This window comes from Rattus rattus, chromosome 9, assembly GCF_011064425.1.
Source record: "Rattus rattus isolate New Zealand chromosome 9, Rrattus_CSIRO_v1, whole genome shotgun sequence".
Classification (NCBI taxonomy): Eukaryota; Metazoa; Chordata; class Mammalia; order Rodentia; family Muridae; genus Rattus; species Rattus rattus.
In genome coordinates this window covers 83726567-83746976 of record NC_046162.1, presented here as the reverse complement: position 1 = coordinate 83746976, position 20410 = coordinate 83726567, and the positions used below count along the sequence as shown (strand labels likewise).

At 43.7% G+C, this 20410-nt stretch overlaps 1 protein-coding gene across 1 annotated transcript in view; it reads right to left on the bottom strand.

Annotated features, from left to right (window-relative positions):
- Gdpd1 (glycerophosphodiester phosphodiesterase domain containing 1) overlaps positions 1-20410 on the bottom strand; it is a 42306-nt gene that overhangs the window by 17663 nt on the left and 4233 nt on the right. Inside the window, exons 2-4 of the mRNA XM_032912497.1 lie at positions 13115-13157; positions 7859-7994; positions 5151-5196 (exon numbers count right to left, since the gene is read on the bottom strand). Coding sequence (XP_032768388.1) covers positions 5151-5196; positions 7859-7994; positions 13115-13157 — 225 coding nt within the window. The remainder of the gene's footprint in view (positions 1-5150; positions 5197-7858; positions 7995-13114; positions 13158-20410) is intronic.

Below are 20410 nucleotides of genomic sequence, written 5' to 3'. Positions count from 1 at the left end.
ATTCTCTCTAGTAAATCTATTTTTAATTTTAAAATCTGTTTATGTGCCTATGTGTAGTGTTGGTTCTCATGAAGCTGTATTGTCCCTCACGGGTGCTGGGAACTGAAACTTGGTTCTCTGGAGGCATAGTATGGACTTCTAACTGCTGGGGTATCTCTCCATTCCCTATATTTTTTTTTTTTTTTTTTTTTTTTTTTTTTTTTTTTTTGCTTTAAGAGAATTTAAACTGATCTATGTTACTAACAACTTAAAAACTGTTTTAGTGCTGTTCAAAGCAGTAGCTGCTGGCTGCGAGGGGATGCTTACATTTAAATAAGTGTCACATCAGCCAATTGCTGTGGTGCACGCCTGCGGCCTTAATCCTTGGAAAGTGGGTAGGATTGGTCAGCCTGGGCTGCATAAGATCCTGACGGAGGATGCAGCAGAGGCAGGTCAGAGCAGCTGGGACCCAGTCAGCATGACTGACAGAACAACAGTAGCACAAGCGGGGGGGGGGGGGGCCCTGGAGCTCTGTGTCCAACTCTCTCAGCAGCCTGCCCTTTGCCAGTCAACACTGCGCCTGAATAGTGCTCTCAGGTCCCAGCACTGATGCAGCATTCCCTTCACCCTGCATGGGTCCCTTTGTGCTTCTTCTCTAAGTGGCCTCTTGGCGTTTACTTTCTTTCCCAATTATTTCTTTTGTTCCTGTGGGACACACTCCAAAGTAGCTTTGTAATCACATATATCTATCTATCTGTATGTATGTATGTATGTATGTATGTATGTATGTATGTATGTATGTGTACTACATGCAAGTCTGGGGCTCCTGGAGGTCAGAGGATATCTGATCTGAAACCTGAGTGGTTGCCAGCCACTGTGTAGGCGCTGTGACCTGAATGCCAGTCTTCTGCAAGAGCACCAAGCACTTAAAACAACTGAGCAATCTCTTCATCCCCCTAATTTTTTTGACTCAGTTTCTCAGTTGTGCTAGGCCTAGCCCAACCTTAACAACACATGTGGCTATTGGCTGTCTCTCCTATTACAACACAGAAATACAGACTGTTCCAGTCATGGCAGAAGGTTCTATTTGCACAGTGATGTAAGTATGGAAAACGACCGTTCAAATGAATTGTCATGAGGCCATAGATGCCCATATCCAAGAGATACACAAGGGACAAGGGAAGGTCAGACGGACAAAGCTCATGCTAGACAAACAAATGATACATACAGCCGTGCCTCACACACGTCCCAGCACTCGGGGCTGAGGAAGCAGGAGCTCAGTGAGGTCGACCTGGGTTGTCCAGAGAGAACAAGGATCGGGGTGCCAGCAAGACAGCACAGCAGGGTCTAAACCCTTGGCTGGTTGGAAGCTGCTATGTGGACCAGGCTGGGGAGCTACCTCCCCTCGCCTGGCCAAAACTTTCCATAGTCTAAAACCAATTATGAGCTAAATGCAACATAGATAAAAGTTTCCTTTTCCTTTTTGCTTTTATTCTTGAGCTTGGTGGCCCAACCCTTTAATCCCAGCACCCAAGAGACAGAGGCAACTGGTTCTTGGAGAATTTGAAGCCACCCTGGTCTACACAGTTAAGACCTTGTCCCAAAAAACAAACAAAACATACAAACAAAAACTTAAAAAAAAAAACCAAACAAACTTCTCTACAGTTATCTGAGACCTGAGTGCCTGCCACTATTTTTCAACAGCAGTCAGGCAACTGCTCAGCGGGAGGAGAGGCCGTCGGAAAGCACTAGCCAGGTAAGGTGGAAACAGTGTCAAGTTCCAGCTCCGTCATTTACTTGTTATATGACCTTGATCAAGTTAATCTCTGTGACTTTAGTTTCCTTCTCAGTAAGGGAAGACCGGGCTAGCTGGCTTCAGAGATCTCTCTACATTCCTAAGTTTAAGACTTTATGAGAAGACATAAACCAGGAAGAAAGACAGGCTTTTTCCCTTTTTTTTTGAAACAGGGCCTCATGTATCTCAGGCTGGCATTTGTAGTCTTCCTGCCCTCCCCCACCCAACACCATGCTGGGATTATAAAGGCCCGTACCTCATGTTTGTTCAGTGCTGGGCAAGCAAGTACTCTACAGGCTGACTGAAATTCCTAGGCCCAAAGGTTTTTTTTCTTTAACATTGGTGGAGTCTAGCTAAGTATTGTGGTCCACACCTTTAATCCCAGCACTCTGGAGGCAGAAGCTTGTGGGATTCTGTGAACTTGAGATCAACCTGGTCTATACAGTGAGTTCAAGGCCAGATGATGATGATGATGATGATGATGATAAGAATAATAATAAACCTGTGGAGTTTGACAGTGCTCTATCGAGGAAAATAAAAGTAAAAACATTCAATCACTATCTTCAGCGCTCGGTGTCACATGCCTTTAGTCTCAGCACTCAGGAGGGACAGTCAAGTAGATCCCTGTGAGTCTGAGACCAGTCTACACTACAGAGTGAGTTCCGGGATAGCCAGGGCTGTTACACAGAGAAACCCTGCCCACTGTGTTGCAGATGCAGCTAGAAACTTCACATCTTGACCTTCATTAAGTCCAATCTCGTACTGACAGAGGCTCAGAAAGTTTAATATAAAGTAAAAGAATGAAAAAGGCATTTCCTCAAACCAGTGTATATTAAGGATACTTAAGTGAAGACAAATCAAAACTTACAAATGGTGACATTTTTATTCTATTATTTTTATTCTACTTTAGTTTGTCTGTATGTCTGTGTGTCTGTGTGCACGTGTGTGATTGCTGAAGGAGGCCAGAAGAGGCATCAAGGTCCCTGAAGCTAGAGGTGAACTGGGAGCCAACAACATGAGCACTGGAAACCAAACTAAGTCCCCTGGGAGGAGCAGCAGGCGGGCTTGGGCACTGAGCTCTCTCTCCAGGCCTTCATTTTGATTTTTTGAGACGAGGTCTCACTGTGGTCCTAGCTGGCCTGGTACTCAAAGACATCTGCCAGCCTCAGCCTCACAAGTGCTAGGATTAAAGCTATCAATCACCATACCTAGGAACTTTCGGGGTTTTTTTCCCTGACTTTTCTTTACCTTTCTTTTCTTCTCTGAGCCCACCCTGCCTTTGCTGTTTAATCTAAAGAATATTTTAAAATTTATTTTATGCATATGTGTGTAAACTTTGTGTATGCTTGAGTGTGCACTACATTTGTGCAGGAGCCTTTGGAGGTTGGGGGGGGCACATCACAGCCTCTGGAATTGAGGTTGTAAGCAGTCATGTGGGTGCTGAGAGCTGAATCCAGGTTCTCTGTGAGAGCAGCGAGAGCTCTCAGCTGCTGAGCCATCTCTGCAGCCCCAGCTTTTGTGAATTTTTTTTTTTTTTTGGTTTTTTTTTTTTTGTGTTTGGGACCGAACCCAGGGCCTTGGGCTTGATAGGCAAGGGCTTTACCACTGAGCTAAATCCCCAACCCCACTTTTGTGAATTTTTGTGAATCACTTTGTATTCTGATCTGGCCATGTACTTGTGGTGATTCTCCTGCCTCGGTCTCCAGTGCTGGGATTACAGTATGAACCATCACACCTGGCCTTCAACTCTAACGCAACAGGTGATTGACCACTGAGCTCTGTGTCCAGCACTATACTGGGTAATTCAAACTCTATCTCTTGTGGTATTCACAGTATTTTATTAAGGAATAAATCGCTTGAGGCCTGTGCATAGCTCAGGAGCCGCCAAGCCTGATGACCTTAGCTCAATACATTGTCAAAGGAGAGAATCACCTCTCACAAGTTATCCTCTGATCTCCACATGCAAACCATGACAAGCTACACACATACATAGATACATACATACAAACACATGCACGCACGCATGCACGCACATGTGGCAGAAATATCTTCACATTATATGAATACACTGTAGCTGTCTTCAGACACACCAGAAGAGGGATGGTTGTGAGCCACCATGTGGTTGCTGGGAATTGAACTCAGGACCTCTGGAAGAGCAGTCAGTGCTCTTAACCACTGACCCATCTCTCCAGCCCACTGACAGGGCTTTTTTTCTTTCTTTTTTTTTTTTTTTTTTTTTTTTTTTTTTTTCAGACCTGGGGACCAACCCAGGACCTTGCGCTGCTAGGGCAAGCGCCTACCACTGAGCTAAATCCAACCCCACTGACAGGGCTTCTTAATGTTCACAGTATAAGCTACTTAGAAGCTGGGCCTGGTGGAGCACAGAGGAAACGAAGCCAAGGTTTGAGGCCCCTTGACTACATGGTGAATCCCAGGTCAGTCTGGGCTGCAGAGCAGGACTGTATCTGTGGGCTGGTGAGGTGGCTCTATGGGTAAAGGCAATCAATTATCACCAAGCCTGATGACCTGAGTTTGAACCCCAGAACGTACAAGGTGTGAGGAGAGCACTGAACCACTTCAACTGTCCTCTCAGGTCCACAAGCTCACCACGGTGCACAAGCGTGTGCACAAATGGCACAGGTGCACGAGAGGGTGCACAGACACACATACACAGATACAAACAAGCAAATGCTGGATCAGCTAAGCCCTCTCCAAGAGGCCTTTTCTATTTATTTATTTCTCCTTTATTATATTTATAATGGACAACTACTGTAAGTAGTGGCAATGCTACCAAACTTCATTTAGGAGTACAAAAAAACCTCAAAAAACCAACAAATAAAACAAACAAACAAGCGCAAGGCCCTGGGTTGGGTCCCCAGCTCCAAAAAAAAAAAAAAACCCAAAAAGCAAAAACCAGAAAAAGAAAAGAAAGGGAGAAGTACAAAGCAATCAGGCATGGTGGCTTGTTTCTACAACCCTTTGAAGGCTGAGGCAGGAGGACTGCTCTGAGTTGGAGGCCAGCCTAAAAGACAATGAATCCAAGGCCAGCTGAGAGACAGACTGAGATTCTCTCAAGACAGGCACCCTGCTCCTCACCCCACCCCCAACAAAGTAAAAAGTATCTCCAGGAAACTAAATTCATATAATTATTATGGTATACAGGCTTCATTAGTTGTCCAGTGAATTTAAGCACAGTGATACAGTTATATCTTTGGGCCAATCAGTCTCAGAATCAGAGAGTCATCAATCAAGGCTTTAGATTGTAAGTCAGAGGTTAGGTCACAGAGCAATACTATTAGCCAAAAACTACTGTGATTCTCAGCATATGGGAATATACCTTCATGTCAGTGTTTAAACCATAAAAAAGAAATGTTACCTCTCTGAAATGGGACATCCAGTTTGCAAAGGTAAGGTGGGAGCTCCTTTAAAAGATATGATAGAAAAATGGTTAGCTCTCAAAAACAAAAAGTGCTTCAGTGTCTCAAATCATAACAAAGATTTTCTTTTAAAAAGAGGAAGACACAGCATACATTTAAACATAGCATCCTTTAGCACTTCCAGAGGCAAATTCATGATATAATTATTTATACAAAGTACAAATCTGTACTACTTAAATTTATATATATTTTAACATTTTGCCTCCTCAGTTACTTATATAAAATGTTATTATTTTTAATTATATGTAGGTGTGTATGTATGTGTGTGTGTGTACATATGTGTGAGTAGAAATGGTTTTGAAGGTAAGAGATGTTGGATACCCTAGAACTGGATAATGTCGGGGCTGGGAACTGAACTCAGACCCTCTGCGAGAGCAGTATATGCTCTTAACCGCTGAGCCATCTCTCTGCCCCCTGCCCCCATCATCCTCATCATGTTTTTTTTTTTTAATTATGTTTTTGAAGACAGCATTTCTCTGTGTAGGCTTGGCTGTCCTGGAACTTGCTCTGTAGATCAGGTTGGCCTCAGACTGCCTGCCCCTGCCTTCTGAGTGCACCACCAGGCTAAATAGGGGCACAGCTTTTGAATGCTGTAATTATAGGCATTTGCCATCATACCCATTAGAGTATTTGAAACGTAATACACATAATTTCTATCTATAGAAAACCAACAGACTGTAGCATGTTCCAGGCAGTTTTCTTCACATGACAAAATTAGTTGCTGTGTCTTTCTTACATTTATCAGGATTACTGCTGTGAACATATATGATTTATGAGTTACATAGCTTAAAATTACATTCATATCCTAGTAAGAGCACCAGTGGAAGGGGAAGCCCTGGGTCCTGCTAAGACTGAACCCCTAGTGAACTAGACTGTTGGGGAGAGGGCAGCAATGGGGGAGGTTGGGAGGGGAACACCCATAAGGAAGGGGGGGGAGGGGGATGTTTGCCCGGAAACCGGAAAGGGAATAACATTCAAATGTATATAAGAAATACTCAAGTTAATAATAAAAAAAAAAAATAAAAACACTGAAAAAAAAATTACATTCATTTAGCATGTGTGTGAGAGCACGGATGTAACACAGTGCACTCAGAAGACACAATGCGGGAGTCGGTTCTCTCCTTCCACCACTAGATCCCAGGATGAAACTCAAGATTGTCAGGCTCGGCCTCAAATGCCTCTGAGCCCACATTTTTTTTTCTTTAAATTTTTCTCATATCAATAGATTTTTAAAAGTGGGGGGGGGGCGGCTCCTGGAGGTCAAAAGAGAACCTCTGGGAATCAGCTTTTCCTTCTACCTTGTGTGAAGTAGGGTCTCGCTTGGTGTCCCCAAGTGCTTCAGGATGGCTGTTTCTTTTCCTGTCTCCACATCCTACCTTGTGGTAGGAGTGCTGGGATCACAAATGCACGGTACGTCATCCATTCTTTATCTTTCCTTTCATCTATACGATTTATTTATTTTATTATAAGCTTTGATGTTTTACCTGAATATATGTCTGTGTGAGTGTGCTGGATCCCTTGGAACTAGAGTTACGGACAGTTGTGAGCTACCATGTAGGTGACAGGATGTGGGTGATAGGAACTGAACTCAGGACCTCTGGAAGAGCAGTCAGTGCTCTTAACTGCTGAGCCACCTCTCCAGTCCCTCAACTGGCTTCTCAAATTGGGCTCTGAGATCAAACCCAGGGTGTCAGCTTTCCTCACAATCACTTTTAAGTGCTAAGCCATCTCGATAGTCCTTCATCAGGTTCTAAATGATGATTTCCTACACTGCAAGGCTAAACTAATTCCTATATTAAGCATGACTCAAACAGACAATTGAATTGTAATGTCGTTTCATATTTGATGATGGTTAATTTTATCAAAACATTTATATCAGTAATTTGGGGGCTAGGGATGTAGCACTTGCCTAGTATCCGTGAGGTCCTGGGATCTATCTTAGCCCCTGAGTAAATTGGGCACCGTTGTCTGTGCCTATAATGCCAGCATTTGGGAAAGTGAAAGCAAAATTACCAGAAGTCCAAGGTTATCCTAAGTTACACAGGGAGTTCATGGCCAGCCTGGGCTACATGAGACTATCTAAGAAAACAAGATGAAGGGCCCCAAAGATGGTTTGAACTGTACAAACCCCTCACTGGATACAAGGCACATCAGCATCTCTTCCTTTTACATTTATTTGAGACACTGTCATTCTTTAGGAACTTGGTTGTTTGGGTTTTGTCCACCTTTTTCCTTCCTATTTTGGAAGTCTTTTGCTGGCATGTATGTCTGTGCACGACCTACTTGCCCAATACCTACAGAGGGCAGAAAAGTGTATCAGATCCCCTGGAACTGGAGTTACACACAGTGGTGAGCTCCCATGTGGGTACTGGGAATGGAATTGGGGTCCTGTGGAAGAAGTCAGTGCTCCCAACCACGAAGCCATTTCTCCAGTCGTTTGTTTACTTGTTTGTTTGAGACAGGAGCCCAGAGTGGCTTCGAGTCTTTGACATGCCTCCTGCTACCCAAGTACCAGAGTTAGAGCTGTGAGCCATTACACCAGCTTAATCATCATTTTCAAAAGTTATTTTGAAGTGACATCTGGCTCTCTTCTGCCTTAAAAATATTACCCTTAAACAGAATGATACTGATTTATGCTTTTACTTACACAGTATTTGAGATCAGAGACGTTTACATTGACCCCAGTTGACCTCTTCAGATTTGCATCATGTGACACTACAACCTGCCCATCTTTTGTGATATGGCAGTCCAGTTCTAACATGTCCGTCCCAATGGTAACTGCGCTGAAGACAGAAAAGAAAATGGCACTTTGAAACCCAGTAAATGTTTACTTTACATGAACTAGATATGAAAATTCTGATTTTTAAATCCAAAGTAGGGTTGGGGATTTAGCTCAGTGGTAGAGCGCTTGCCTAGGAAACGCAAGGCCCTGGGTTCGGTCCCCAGCTCCAAAAAAAAGAAAAAAAAAAAGAAAAACCAAAATAAATCCAAAGTAATCTATGATACTGAACAGTCCAACCACATTATCATCATTCATCAATGTGATGTTGTAATCTTATATGTTATTAAAATGATGTGACTTATAATAAGTGAATCTCGTCGTCTCTTCCATTGACAGCTACGGTTAATCCTGACATTTCAATACAGTGGGAAAAATAACTTGACCAGAAATTAAGAGATGTGGGTAACAGTTCCTGATAGCTTAGTACAACTTAGGGCAAGCTTTCTTCTTGTGGCCTGTATTTCCACACATATAAAAGTATCAAGATTTAAGACAGAATGGGTGCTTTATCATCTTGATCAAGCATACTTATAGGAAGGTCTGTGGTGGATTCCTGGCTGGAATCCCAGCACTTGGGAGGAGGCAGGAAGATTACACAATGAGAAATGAAAACAAAACAATGGATTCCAGAGAAAGGGAGATCTAGGAAGTGGCGCAAAGAAAGTATAGCCAGGTGAGCTGGAATCACAGCATGCAGTTCCAGCAGGATAAGGAGTTCAAGGCCATCCTCAACTATGTAGGGTGAAGTTCAAGGCCAGTTTAGGATACAAGATATCCTGTCTCAAAACAAAACAAAACAAAAGCAGAAAACCAAAAGAGGAAGGGAACAATGACAGACTGACTTTGGAAAGGAATACAAAAAACGAAAGAAGTTTGTCAGGGACAGAAATGTAACGGTAAAAATAAGGAAAAACCCTAGAGATGAAATTCAACCACTAAACTAAGTGTAACATCAGAAGGCTTCAGAGCCACATTAAACTGAAGAGTCTCTTGTGTCTCTGGTGGGGCTGTGCACAGTAGGGCTTCTCAGTAACAGGGAATCACAAATGCCTAGTAAGCATATAAGCAGACATTCAACTGCAAAACTCACGACGGAAAGAAAGGCTAGAGCTCACTTGAAAAGCTGAGGCAGGAGAATGCCTCTCATGTTGAGTCCAACCTAGGATATACAGTGAGTTCTAGGAGACACAGAGAGCTGCCTAGGTTTACTGTGAGCGCTGTTGAGGCAGGCTCGTGTAGGGAGCAGTTTAGTAAACAGACTGTACTTGGCTTGGGTGCTGTGAGCACACCCGTCTTCTCTCACTTGGAAGCCCAGCTCCTTCCCCTAAAAATACTTCCGCTCTGCCTCTGTCCCTCTCTCTGTCTCTAACAACACACCTATATCCTCCAACCACTACTCGCACAGGGTTCCATGAACATGCCCTCTCCCCTCGAGTACATTCTACTCAGATGAGTCCCTGACACAACATGGTTCAGGAGAGATTCAGCCTGATTTTGTTGAGTGCATGCATAATAAGCCATGTCCTCAAGTAAATTTTTAGGGAGAGTCCCATATTTATCAACTCATGTCTATGCGTAATTGAGTGTACATTAAATTCATGCATCATTAAAATCAGATGCATCAGCCAGACATGGTAGCACACACCTGTAATCCCAGCAATTCACTCAGGAAGCAGAGGCAGAAGGATCCCTGAGTTCAAGGCCAGCCTGATCTATATAGTGAGAGCTCCAGGACAGCAAGAACTACGTAAGAGAAGCCCTGCTTCAAAAGGGAGGGAGGGAGGGAGGGAGGGAGGGAGGGAGGGAGAGAGATGGGGGAGGGGAGGAGAAGGAGAGAAGAGGGGGAGGCAGGGAGGGAGGTGCTAGGCATAGTGATGGCATCTGTAATCTCAACACCTAAGACCTAAAAACAGGAGGATTAGGAGTTCAAGGCCAGTTTCAACTACATGGGAAGTTGAGGTCAGTCTTGGTTATATGAGACATCCCCACTCCTCTCTCACACAGAGACAGAGACAGAGAGACAGAGAGAGAGAGAGAGAGAGAGAGAGAGAGAAGACTTGGAAACAAAACAAGACTCCACTGAAACAATGCAGTAAACTTTCAAGGGCTGAGGAGAGGGCTCAGCAGGGATATACTGTTTGTGTGGATGACCTAGGTTTGGGTCTCAGCACATATGAGTACAGTTGAGAGTCCAGAAGAGGATGTTGGAGCCCCTGGAGCTGGAGGCAGGCAGCTGTGAGGGTCTTCTGCAAAAGCAGTACTCACTGTTAACTCTTCAGCCATCTTTCAAACTTCTAACTAAAAACAAAACAAACAAACAACAAACTTCCAAAAGGTCCTGTTAAGAAACTGATTTGAATTCCACTTATTTAACACAACACTGAAACTGTATTACTCCCATTGCACAAATATGGTAATTAGTATTGAAATATTAGTCTAAAAACAAAATTTATGAAGTCAGCTGTGTTTAAATTAATAGCAATGTCTTAAACACATGCACATGACATATTTTGTTTGTAAAAAAAAAACAATCTACCATGAGAAGGTGGTTCAGTGGTAGATGCCCCGTAAATCTCAGAATTTGGGAGGTAGAGATGTGGAAGATGGAATTCAAGGCTAACCTGGGCTAATGAATGAGATGCAGTTTTCAAAAAGCAAACAGCTGGGTGTGGTGGTACAGGCCTTTAATCCTAGCACTTGGGAGGCAGAGGCAGGTGGATCTCTGAGTTTGAGCTAGCCAGGTCTATAGAGAGTGAGTTCTAGGAGAGTGAGTCAGTCTCAGGCAGTCAGTCTCAGTCTGTCTGTCTCTCTGTCTGTCTCTGTCTCTGTCTCTCTCCTTCTCTCTCTCTCTCTCTCAAATAACACAGCAATCAGCCTCCAAACACTACTTACACTGGGCTCATTATACATGCCCTCTCCCTTTAATGACCATCAAACTTGAGTACATTCCACTTAAATGGATGGATAGATTGTAGATGGATGGATGGACAAATGGATAGATAGCTAGAAGCAGAGACTGGCAAGATGGCTCAGTGAATTAGAGAGACATTTGAAAGGAAGAGAACTGACTCCTGCACAGATGTGTGCATGCACACACACAAGTTATGAGTCAGGGAACTGACTTAATTATTTTGACTATATACCAAGTACTGCATTTCCAGGTATTGCTAATATAACTTTCTTCTTTCTCCTACCCACACATATAAGTATCCCATTGTCCTCTGGGTATTTACCTATGTGGCCCAGTTTAATAACCTAGTTTTATTAGTTCTAAGAATCAGGTTTTGCAGGGTGTGGTGGGACATGACTATAATCTTAGCACTGGGGGGTGGAGGGTCAGTCTGGAATCCCTCTGGGGCAGCCTCGTCTGTGAGAACCTGCCTCAACAAGGACTTCCTTCCCTCTGCATTCGAGCAGTGCAGTTCTTTAGTTTTAGGTTCTATGCTCACCACGAAGGACGGCTGTCTCCTTTACCAGTCTTCTGCTAACATCCTGCTTGTTTTTGGGCTATGCTGCTCCAATTCTATTTTAGCAACCAACTAGTGAGACTTAGGAGTGTCAGAGCCTAAGCAAGATGTCAGAGAATGAGAGGAAGAAAAAAAAAAACCCTGCAGGAAAGCCACACGGAAGGATGTTTCACGGAATGTGATTTGGGGGCAGGTTTTATTTCAAAATTTGTTGAGCCATCATTTGCTTGTTTGTTTTGTTTGTTGAGAGAGGGTTTCTCTGTGTATCCTTGTCTGTCCTGGAACTCACTCTGTAGACCAGGCTGGCTCTAACTCACAGAGATGCACCTGCCTCTGTTTCTCCCCAGTGCTGGAACTAAAGGCATGCGTCACCACTGCTGGCTGAAACGCCATTTCTAATCCTCAGGGCAAGACCAGAGATCACCCTCCCAGGAGTTACATACAGAGGCAGGCATCACTTTACGCTGAAGCGGACTACTGACTGGGGAATGAAGCTCAGGCAGAGAGAAGTTTGGATACAGGGGAATTCCAATATATTTGGCTATACCCCCTGGCTGAGATGCTATCACTCAAGTTCCTGGCTCCCCAAATTGTGGCAGCAGAGCCACAAACTGAGGATCAAGTTCCTCTTGAAGTTACTCTATCATTGTTGCCACAGAACTCTGGCTGTCTGGGAGTCACACAGCTGCCTGCCCCTGCTTCCCCAGTGCCAGGAAGAAAGGTATGAGCAACCTCTGAGAAGAAAAATAATCTTTAAGATGTCACTAAATGGTGAAAAGCAGAAATTTAGACCAAATTCTGTTGGGATGTGGGAGTACCTCAGCCATGGAGTGCACACTTAGCATGCAGAAAGCTCTGGCTTCAATCTCCACCACAACAGACAAGCAAACCCTCCTGGTTAGCTCTAGCTACAAAGAAAATGTTTCCAAATTGCCTAGGAATGTGAGACCACCCTAGTGAACAGAGGAGGGGGGTACCCCACCTTAAAATGGCTTAAAATTACATTAGAAGTTTTTTTCTCATTAAGCATAACTAGGTAATGTCTTCTTTTCATTGGCCTTGCTTCATAACCCGTTTTGGTATTCAGAAAGAGGAAAACAGGCTGATGGTAAACACCGGCTCTGAGACAAAGAACAAGGGCTCCAATCAGTGTCTTCTGCAGCTTTTACTACCACCACAGAGCCTTGAAAAGGCCTCTGTGTGAAATATGAATCCAATATAAACAAAAACAGTAACTCATCTTATTAAAAACTAACATCAGCACACAAAAGGATCCCGAGAAGAATCCTGGTTGCAGGACCTGCTCAACAGAAACTCCTGGGCACAGAGACACTCGGTCCTGTTCCTCAGCAGCAGCCAGGGTAACACAGGGTATGTCTCACTTGCTCTTTCTGCACTGGACCCATTAGCAGTATGCTCGCTGTCTGTCCCTTGTCCCAGATGTCTGCTTCTAGCTCTGTAAACCGAGTCTCTTTGGACCACTTTTACAATTATGCAGAAGGCAAACGCTCTTTGTAATATTTCAAACTATAAAAAAGGCATTTCATAGAAACAGCTATCACAAGTGAGCGGCACAAATACACTGCAGCCCTCTGTGAATCCTCATCAATTCAGTGATAGGCTGGAAACAGAGAGGGCGTTGTGCTGTACTCTCTGCTGGAAGGCAGCCATTGTGTTCTCCAGGTTTTCTCCAGCACCTGTGGAAACAGAAAGTTCATTTACTGGTCCTGTTGAGTATTCTATTTCTCTAGAAATGAGAATGAACTTTTTTTTTAAGTGTGTGTGTGTGTGAGTGTGTGTGTGTGTGTGTGAGTGAGATGGGTGAGGTGGGCGGAATCCTGTTTTCCAGTCTTTTTTTAAAAATCAACAAATATGTATTTAAAGGATTTCAGATAATGGTTCCTTCACTGTCCATGGAGGTCACTGATGTCCCTACTGAACCCTTTTTTTTTTTTTTTTTTTTTTTTTGTGGGACTGGGGATAAAGTTCAGCTAACAGATTGCCTAACTTGTATAAAGTCCTAGATTTAAGTGCCTGTACTCTATGGTACTATAAACTAGGCATGGTAACCCATGTCTATAGGCCTAGAATTTGGAAGGCAAAGAGAAAGCCCAGGAGTTGGAGGACAGTCTGGGCTACGGCATACAGGCTTTATTGTTTTTTAAAATTTATTCATTTTTAAAAGGGTTTATTTATTTATGTAATGTATATAAGTACACTGTAGCTGTCTTCAGACACACCAGAAGAGGGTATCAGATCCTATTACAGATGGTTGTGAGCCACATGTGGTTGCTGGGATTTGAACTCGGGACCTCTGGAAGAGCAGTTGGTGCTCTTAACCACTCAGCCATCTCTCCAGCTCCAAATTTATTCATTCTTTGTTATGAGTACACTGTAGCTGTCTTAAGACACACCAGAAGAGAGCATCAGATCTCATTATAGATGTGAGCCACCATGTGGTTGCTGGGAATTGAACTCAGGACTTCGGGAAGTGCTCTTAACCGTTGAGCCATTTCTCCAGTCCGAATACAGTCTTTAAAAACAGACAGACAGACAGACAGACAGACAGACAAAGCTAGCCCTCTTTAAATGAGCTGCTGTAAAATTCAGCTGTCACTTCAGCCCACAATTCTTTCATCTGAGCTTCTTTTATGTCCACCTGGATCATGGGCATCCCTAAAACACCTTCAAAGTTCCCCCTTTGTGATCTTTGCTGTCTAATTTTAAAACCAGTTTATTTCAGGATCCATTTTAGGATAAATGATTTTTCATCAACTGCTGGCATGCAAATAAGGTCTATTAGCATTATAATGTAAGAAACTATAAGGACCTCACAGGGTCACGATGCAGGCTGGGAGGCCTCCTTTCTACTCAGAGATCGTCTACCCCAGGCACTGCATGATACTCATCCACGATGACCACAAGGCGTTCCGATTCTGTAAATCCAATGTCATAAAAATCTTAAAACCTGCAATCTTTCCAGGTCAGGCGGCCTTCCAGAGAGCAGAACCGGAGTGTTTACAGCGGACAGCTCATTTGGAAGACACAGAGGGGAGCCTGGGAAATTTGACAGAGCACGCCACAGAAGAAAGCTGCTGTGCAGTGGAGAGTTGAAGAGACACAACAGAAATGCCATGCTGAATGTACAGCGAACAGGTTGAAGAAAAGGTGAGAGTCACAGCAAGTTCAGGGTGTCAAAGCGGCAAATGCCAGTTTAACCTGTGAACAGCCACAAGGCCCAGAAGGCCAACTACACCAGAGTTGGATTCCTATCACATTGTCTTTGGAATCCTCAGGGTACCCCCCTTGTTTTAAAAGACTGGTTCTTGGGGTTGGGATTTAGCTCAGCGGTAGAGCGCTTGCCCTCAGGAAGCGCATAAGGCCCTGGGTTGGTCCCCAGCTCAAAAAAAAAAAGAACCAAAAAAAAAAAAAAAAAAAAAAAAAAAGACTGGTTCTCACGTAGTCTAGGCTGGCCTTAAACTCCTATGTAATAGTGGATACACTTAACTCCTGATTCTCCTGCCTCCACCATCCACGTTCTGTGATTACAACACACTCGGTAATTTTTAGGGGTTGTACTTGCAAGCACACATGTGTGCGTGTGCATGTCTGTCCATAAAGGCTACATGCCTTAGCATAGGGTTGTCAGATGGCAACCTCAGGTCTGCTCTCCTGTGTCTGACAGTGTCTGTCGTTCCCATTGCTACGGCAGGCGAGCTGGTCCTGGAGCGCTCATCCCTGCCTCCCCTCCCCTCCCCCCAAGGGAGCGCTGGAATCACAGTGCGAGCTACATCTGTACAGCTGGCTTTTCCAGGGTTGTGGGGACTCAGACTCCCATTCTTACAGTTGCCCAGCAAGCGCCTTTACCCTCAGAGCCACCTCTCCAGCTTCAATTTTCAGGTTTGGGGGACGGTTTTTATTGTTGTTTTATTTATTTTGAGATAGGGTTTTAGTCAGGCATGGTCGTTCACACCTTTAATCCACTCATGGATGCACTCATGGATCTCTGTGAGTCGGAAGCCAGTTTGGTCTACAAAGAGAGCTCCAGGACAGCCAGGGCAACACAAAGAAACTACCTCTCAACAACAACAACAAAAACTGAAGGAAAAAAAAAGGAGATAGGATTTTGCTTTAGAGCCTAGGCTAGCCTGAAACTCACTAAGTAGCCTAGGCTGGCCCTCAAATTCTTAGTAATCCACCTGCCTTAGCATGCAAGAGCTACCAAATCCAACATGAATAAGAAAATCCAAAGGTGATACAGACTTTAAAAACTGTGATACGGGCTGGAGAGATGGCTCAGCGGTTAAGAGCCCCGACTGCTCTTCCAGAGGTTCTGAGTTCAATTCCCAGCAACCACATGGTGGCTCACAACCATCTGTAATGGGATCCGATGCCCTCTTCTGGTGTATCTGAAGACAGCTACAGTGTACTTATATATAATAAATGAATAAATCTTTAAAAAAAAAAAGAACTGTGCTTACAGGACTGGAGAGATGGTTCAGCAGTTAAGCGCACTGGCTGCTTTTCCAGTGGTCCTGAGTTCAATTCCCAGCAGACATATGGTGGCTTACAACCATTTATAATGGGGTCTGATGCCCTCTTCTGGCATGGAAAAGTAAGTACATGCAGATAGACCATTGATGTACATAAAATAAATAAATCTTTGACTGCTCTTTCAGAGGTCTTGAGTTCGATTCCCAGCAATCACATGGTGGCTCGCAATCATCTGTAATGAGATCTGATGCCCTCTTCTGGTGTGTCTGTAGACAGCTACAGTTTACTTATATATAATAAATAAATCTTTAAAAATAAATCCTGTGGGCTGGAGAGATGGCTCAGTGGTTAAGAGCACTGACTGCTCTTCCAGAGGTCATGAGTTCAAATCCCAGCAACCACATGGTGGCTCACAACCATCTGTAATGAGATCTGGTGCCCTCTTCTGGCCTGCAGTCACATATGCAGGCAGAATGCTGTACATAAAATAAACAAAAAAATCTTTAAAAAAAAAAAAAATCCCGTGCTCACGTAATAGTGAAGAATACAGTGACAACTAATACATTTTGTGCATGATTTCGACTTGTGCTACGGCAGTAGAAACTTTAACTGATGGTGCTTTTTGAGTCGGGAGGGAGATACTAGGAAGTGACCCCAAATATGCAAGACATGTACAGCAGCACTGAGCTACACACCCAGACATTCACTGATGCTTTGTACTGCTGGTGAAGACACCACAGTAAAGAGGTAAATAGCGTCTTGTGAACACAGTTTTGACCTTGCGAACTGATGTAAGAGTATAAGGAACCCCAGAAGTCACACACCACCCTCTGAAGATGACAGAAGACTCAGGGTTACTTTTGGGGACAAAGGGCAACAAACTGGGAAGGGAAACAAGGACATTTTTGATAGGATCTCTATGTAGCCCAGGGTGGATTCGAACTCTAAATCCTCCTGTCTCCTGGATGATGGAGTTAAAGATACACTAACACTACTCAGCTGATAGAATTATGAAGAACAGTTTCTCAAGTTCTAGAAATACTCTAGCAAAAAAATTTTTCTTATTTAGGGCCAGGCATGGTGGCACACTCCTGTAATCCCAGTGCTCAGGAGGCAGAAATATAGTGTTTGAGTACAGCCTGGTCTACATAGTGAGGTCTGGGATAGCCAGGACTTCATGGAGAGACCCTGCCTCAAAAAACCAACCAACCAGGGTTGGGGATTTAGCTCAGTGGTAGAGTGCTTGCCTAGCAAGTGCAAGGCCCTGGGTTCGGTCCCCAGCTCCGAAAAAAAAAAAACAAACCCAAAAACAAAAAAAAAACCAACCAACCAACCAAACTTTTTATTACATCATTTAGTGTATGTGTGTATGTGTGTATGTGTGTATGTGGGTGTGTGTGTGCGTGTGTGTATACATGTATGGACCTGCATGCAGTGTACAGTTTTCCCTTCAACCATGTGTGTTCCAGGAATTAAGTCCAGGTGGTCAGAACTGGGAACAGGTGCCTTTACTACTGAGCCCTTGTCCCAGCCATCTAGAAATGTCCTGAATCTTGAACAGCTAGCTGGGTATAAACATATAGGGGATGGGGAACAGTGCTTCCAGTAAAGAGGAATTGATGAATTTGTACGAGTATTAGGAGCAATAAGCCAGTCACAGAAAGGCAAGCACAAATATCATATATTCTTCCTTTATGTAAAAAGGGCGGTTCAGTCAGGTGTGGTGGTATATGCTTTAAACCCCAGAAACCAGGCTGGAGAGATGGCTCATTGGTTAAGAGCACTGACTGCTCTTCCAGAGGTCCTAAGTTCAATTCTCAGCAACTAAATGGTGGTTCACAACCATCTGTAATGGGATCCGATGCCCTCTTCTGGTGTATCTGAAGACAGCTACAGTGTACTTATCAATCAATCAATCAATCAATCAATCAATCTTAAAAGAAAAAAACAAAAACAAAAACAAAACCCCAGAAACCATTCTGCCTCTGTCTCCAGAATGCTGAGACTGCAGCTGTGCACACTGCACTAACTTTATGTTGTTTGTTTCTGTTTTTGAGATAGGATCTCACTAGGTAGCCCTGGCTGGCCTGGAACTCTGTGTAGACCAGGCTAGATTTAAACTTACAGAAATCTGTCTCCTCTGCCTCCCAGAGTGCTGGGATTAAAGGTGTGTACCACCAAACACAGGTTGTCCACCTATTTCACTAGGTCTCCCTTGACCCAGGCTGGTCTCAAACAGACTACGTAACCAAAGATGACGATGACCTTGGGCCCCCAGGCCTCTTGCTTTCACCTCTTGCGTGCTGGGACCATGGGTATACCCACATTACAAGTGGCTTTATAATCTGTGCTTTTATTTATTCATTTAATTTTTTCCCAGGTAGCGTGAAAGGATGACATAAACTCCATCTGCCTCCATTTAAGGACCAGGCCTAATTTCAAAAGGAAGGTTCCAGGGACAGACCATAAAATCCAGAAACAAGGTCACAAACCCCTCCCAATGAACAGCCTGGGAATAACCACAAAAATGGGAAAATATCTTAACTCAGAAGGGGCCGTCTGTGCTGGGCAGCCCTGTCTCATCCCATGGTTAAACGTTCACGACACAGGAATGTAGACCACTGGTCACCTGTGAGTCCCTAGCATCCACCAATGAAATTTTAGATTAGCTAATCCTTCTAGAGAGTTTCCCTGCTTCCCTATAAGAAGGCTTGTGAACCTTTGTCTGGGGTTGCTATTTTGTAGAATGGTTGATCCCCATATGCTGGTAGTTTCTGCAGAATAAATGCTTTGTCTTTGCATACGGTCTGAGCCTGGGGTCTTCCTTCAGCCATTTTCAGACCCTTACAAGGGTCTCTCTACATAGCCCTGGCTCTCCTAGAACTCACTATGTAGACTAGGCTGACCTTGAATTTATAGAAATCTGCCGGCCTCTGTCTCCTGAGTGCTGGGATCAAAAGTGTTCAGCACCATGCCTGGCTATAACTTGCTTTTTTTTTTTTTTTTTTTTGGTTTTTTTTTTTCGGAGCTGGGGATCGAACCCAGGGCCTTGCGCTTCCTAGGCAAGCGCTCTCCCACTGAGCTAAATCCCCAACCCCATAACTTGCTTTTTTAAGTGTAGAAATGGTGGGCAATTTCCTTCATGGATATATGCCATTATGCCATTTAAAAATGTCTGGTGAAGGGCTGGAGAGATGGCTCAGAGGTTAAGAGCACTGACTGCTCTTCTAGAGGACCTGAGTTCAAATCCCAACAACCACATGGTGGCTCGCAACCATCTGTAATGGGATCTGATGCCCTCTTCTGGTGTGTCTGAAGACAGCTACGGTGTATACACATAAATAAAATAAATACATCTTTTTAAAAAATGTCTGGTGATAACCTTCTTTCTATAACACTTTGATTTATTACATCCACATTTAGTTTGTTTCCATTTTTATTTATTTCCGATAACAGAGTGCTGAAGATTTAAACATTTATTTCTCAGAGATCCCAAAATGTAGCCAAGGATGATCTTGATCTTCTCCCCGCTCCCCCCTTTAAAAGACAGGGTCTTAATATATATATTTCTAGCTGATCTCTAACTCACAGGTACTTCCTGTCCCTGCCTTTCATGTGTTCACATTAAAACCTTATTAACTGATTAAATTGCTTAACTATCACCAATACTGAATAGGTGATCAAGAGGCCTGGAGATGTGGGTTGGGGTAGGGAGCTTGCAGTGTGCAGGAGGCCTGGCGCAGACAGGACACTTAGCACTCAGTGTATTTCATTAAAATCCTCACAACCATCCGTGAGTTAAGTTTCCCTAAGGACTTTAATGGCCAGCGCGTGGCTTGGTGGTTCGCGACCATAATCCCAGCTTTATAAAGCCAAGGGAGAATTGTGAGTTTGAGGCTAGCCCAGACTACTACATAGTGAGATCCCAGCTCCAAAACAAAACAAACTGCCACTCCAAACAAAGCGTTAGTTAGAGCCACAGAAACAGTCTTTGTGAGCCTGCCTTTTTACCATGAACTAGGCTGCAGACTTTTATGTTACTCAGACATTCCCTTTGATAGGTAAACGATTTCCATAGTCTTCTGTTTGCTGTAAAGCTAGGAGGCAAACTGCAAAAGGGCTATGCCTGGAGATTAGACTCATATGGTGAAGCCTGAAGGGTAACCGAGGGACTAATTAAGAAACAGTGTTCTTCTCCAAGGAATTACTTAGTGCAAGGCTTCCCTTATGAATTTGCTAGAATTCACTTGCTCTCAGACAATAATCACATGACTCACAGAAACAGCCTAATTAATTTTTTTGTTTCTCCCAGTAAGTAACTACAGTTTCCAGACCTACAATTAAACAATTAATTCGGGGTTGGGGATTTAGCTCAGTGGTAGAGCGCTTGCCTAGCAAGCGCAAGGCCCTGGGTTCGGTCCCCAGCTCTGAAAAAAAGAAAAAAGAAAAAAGAAAA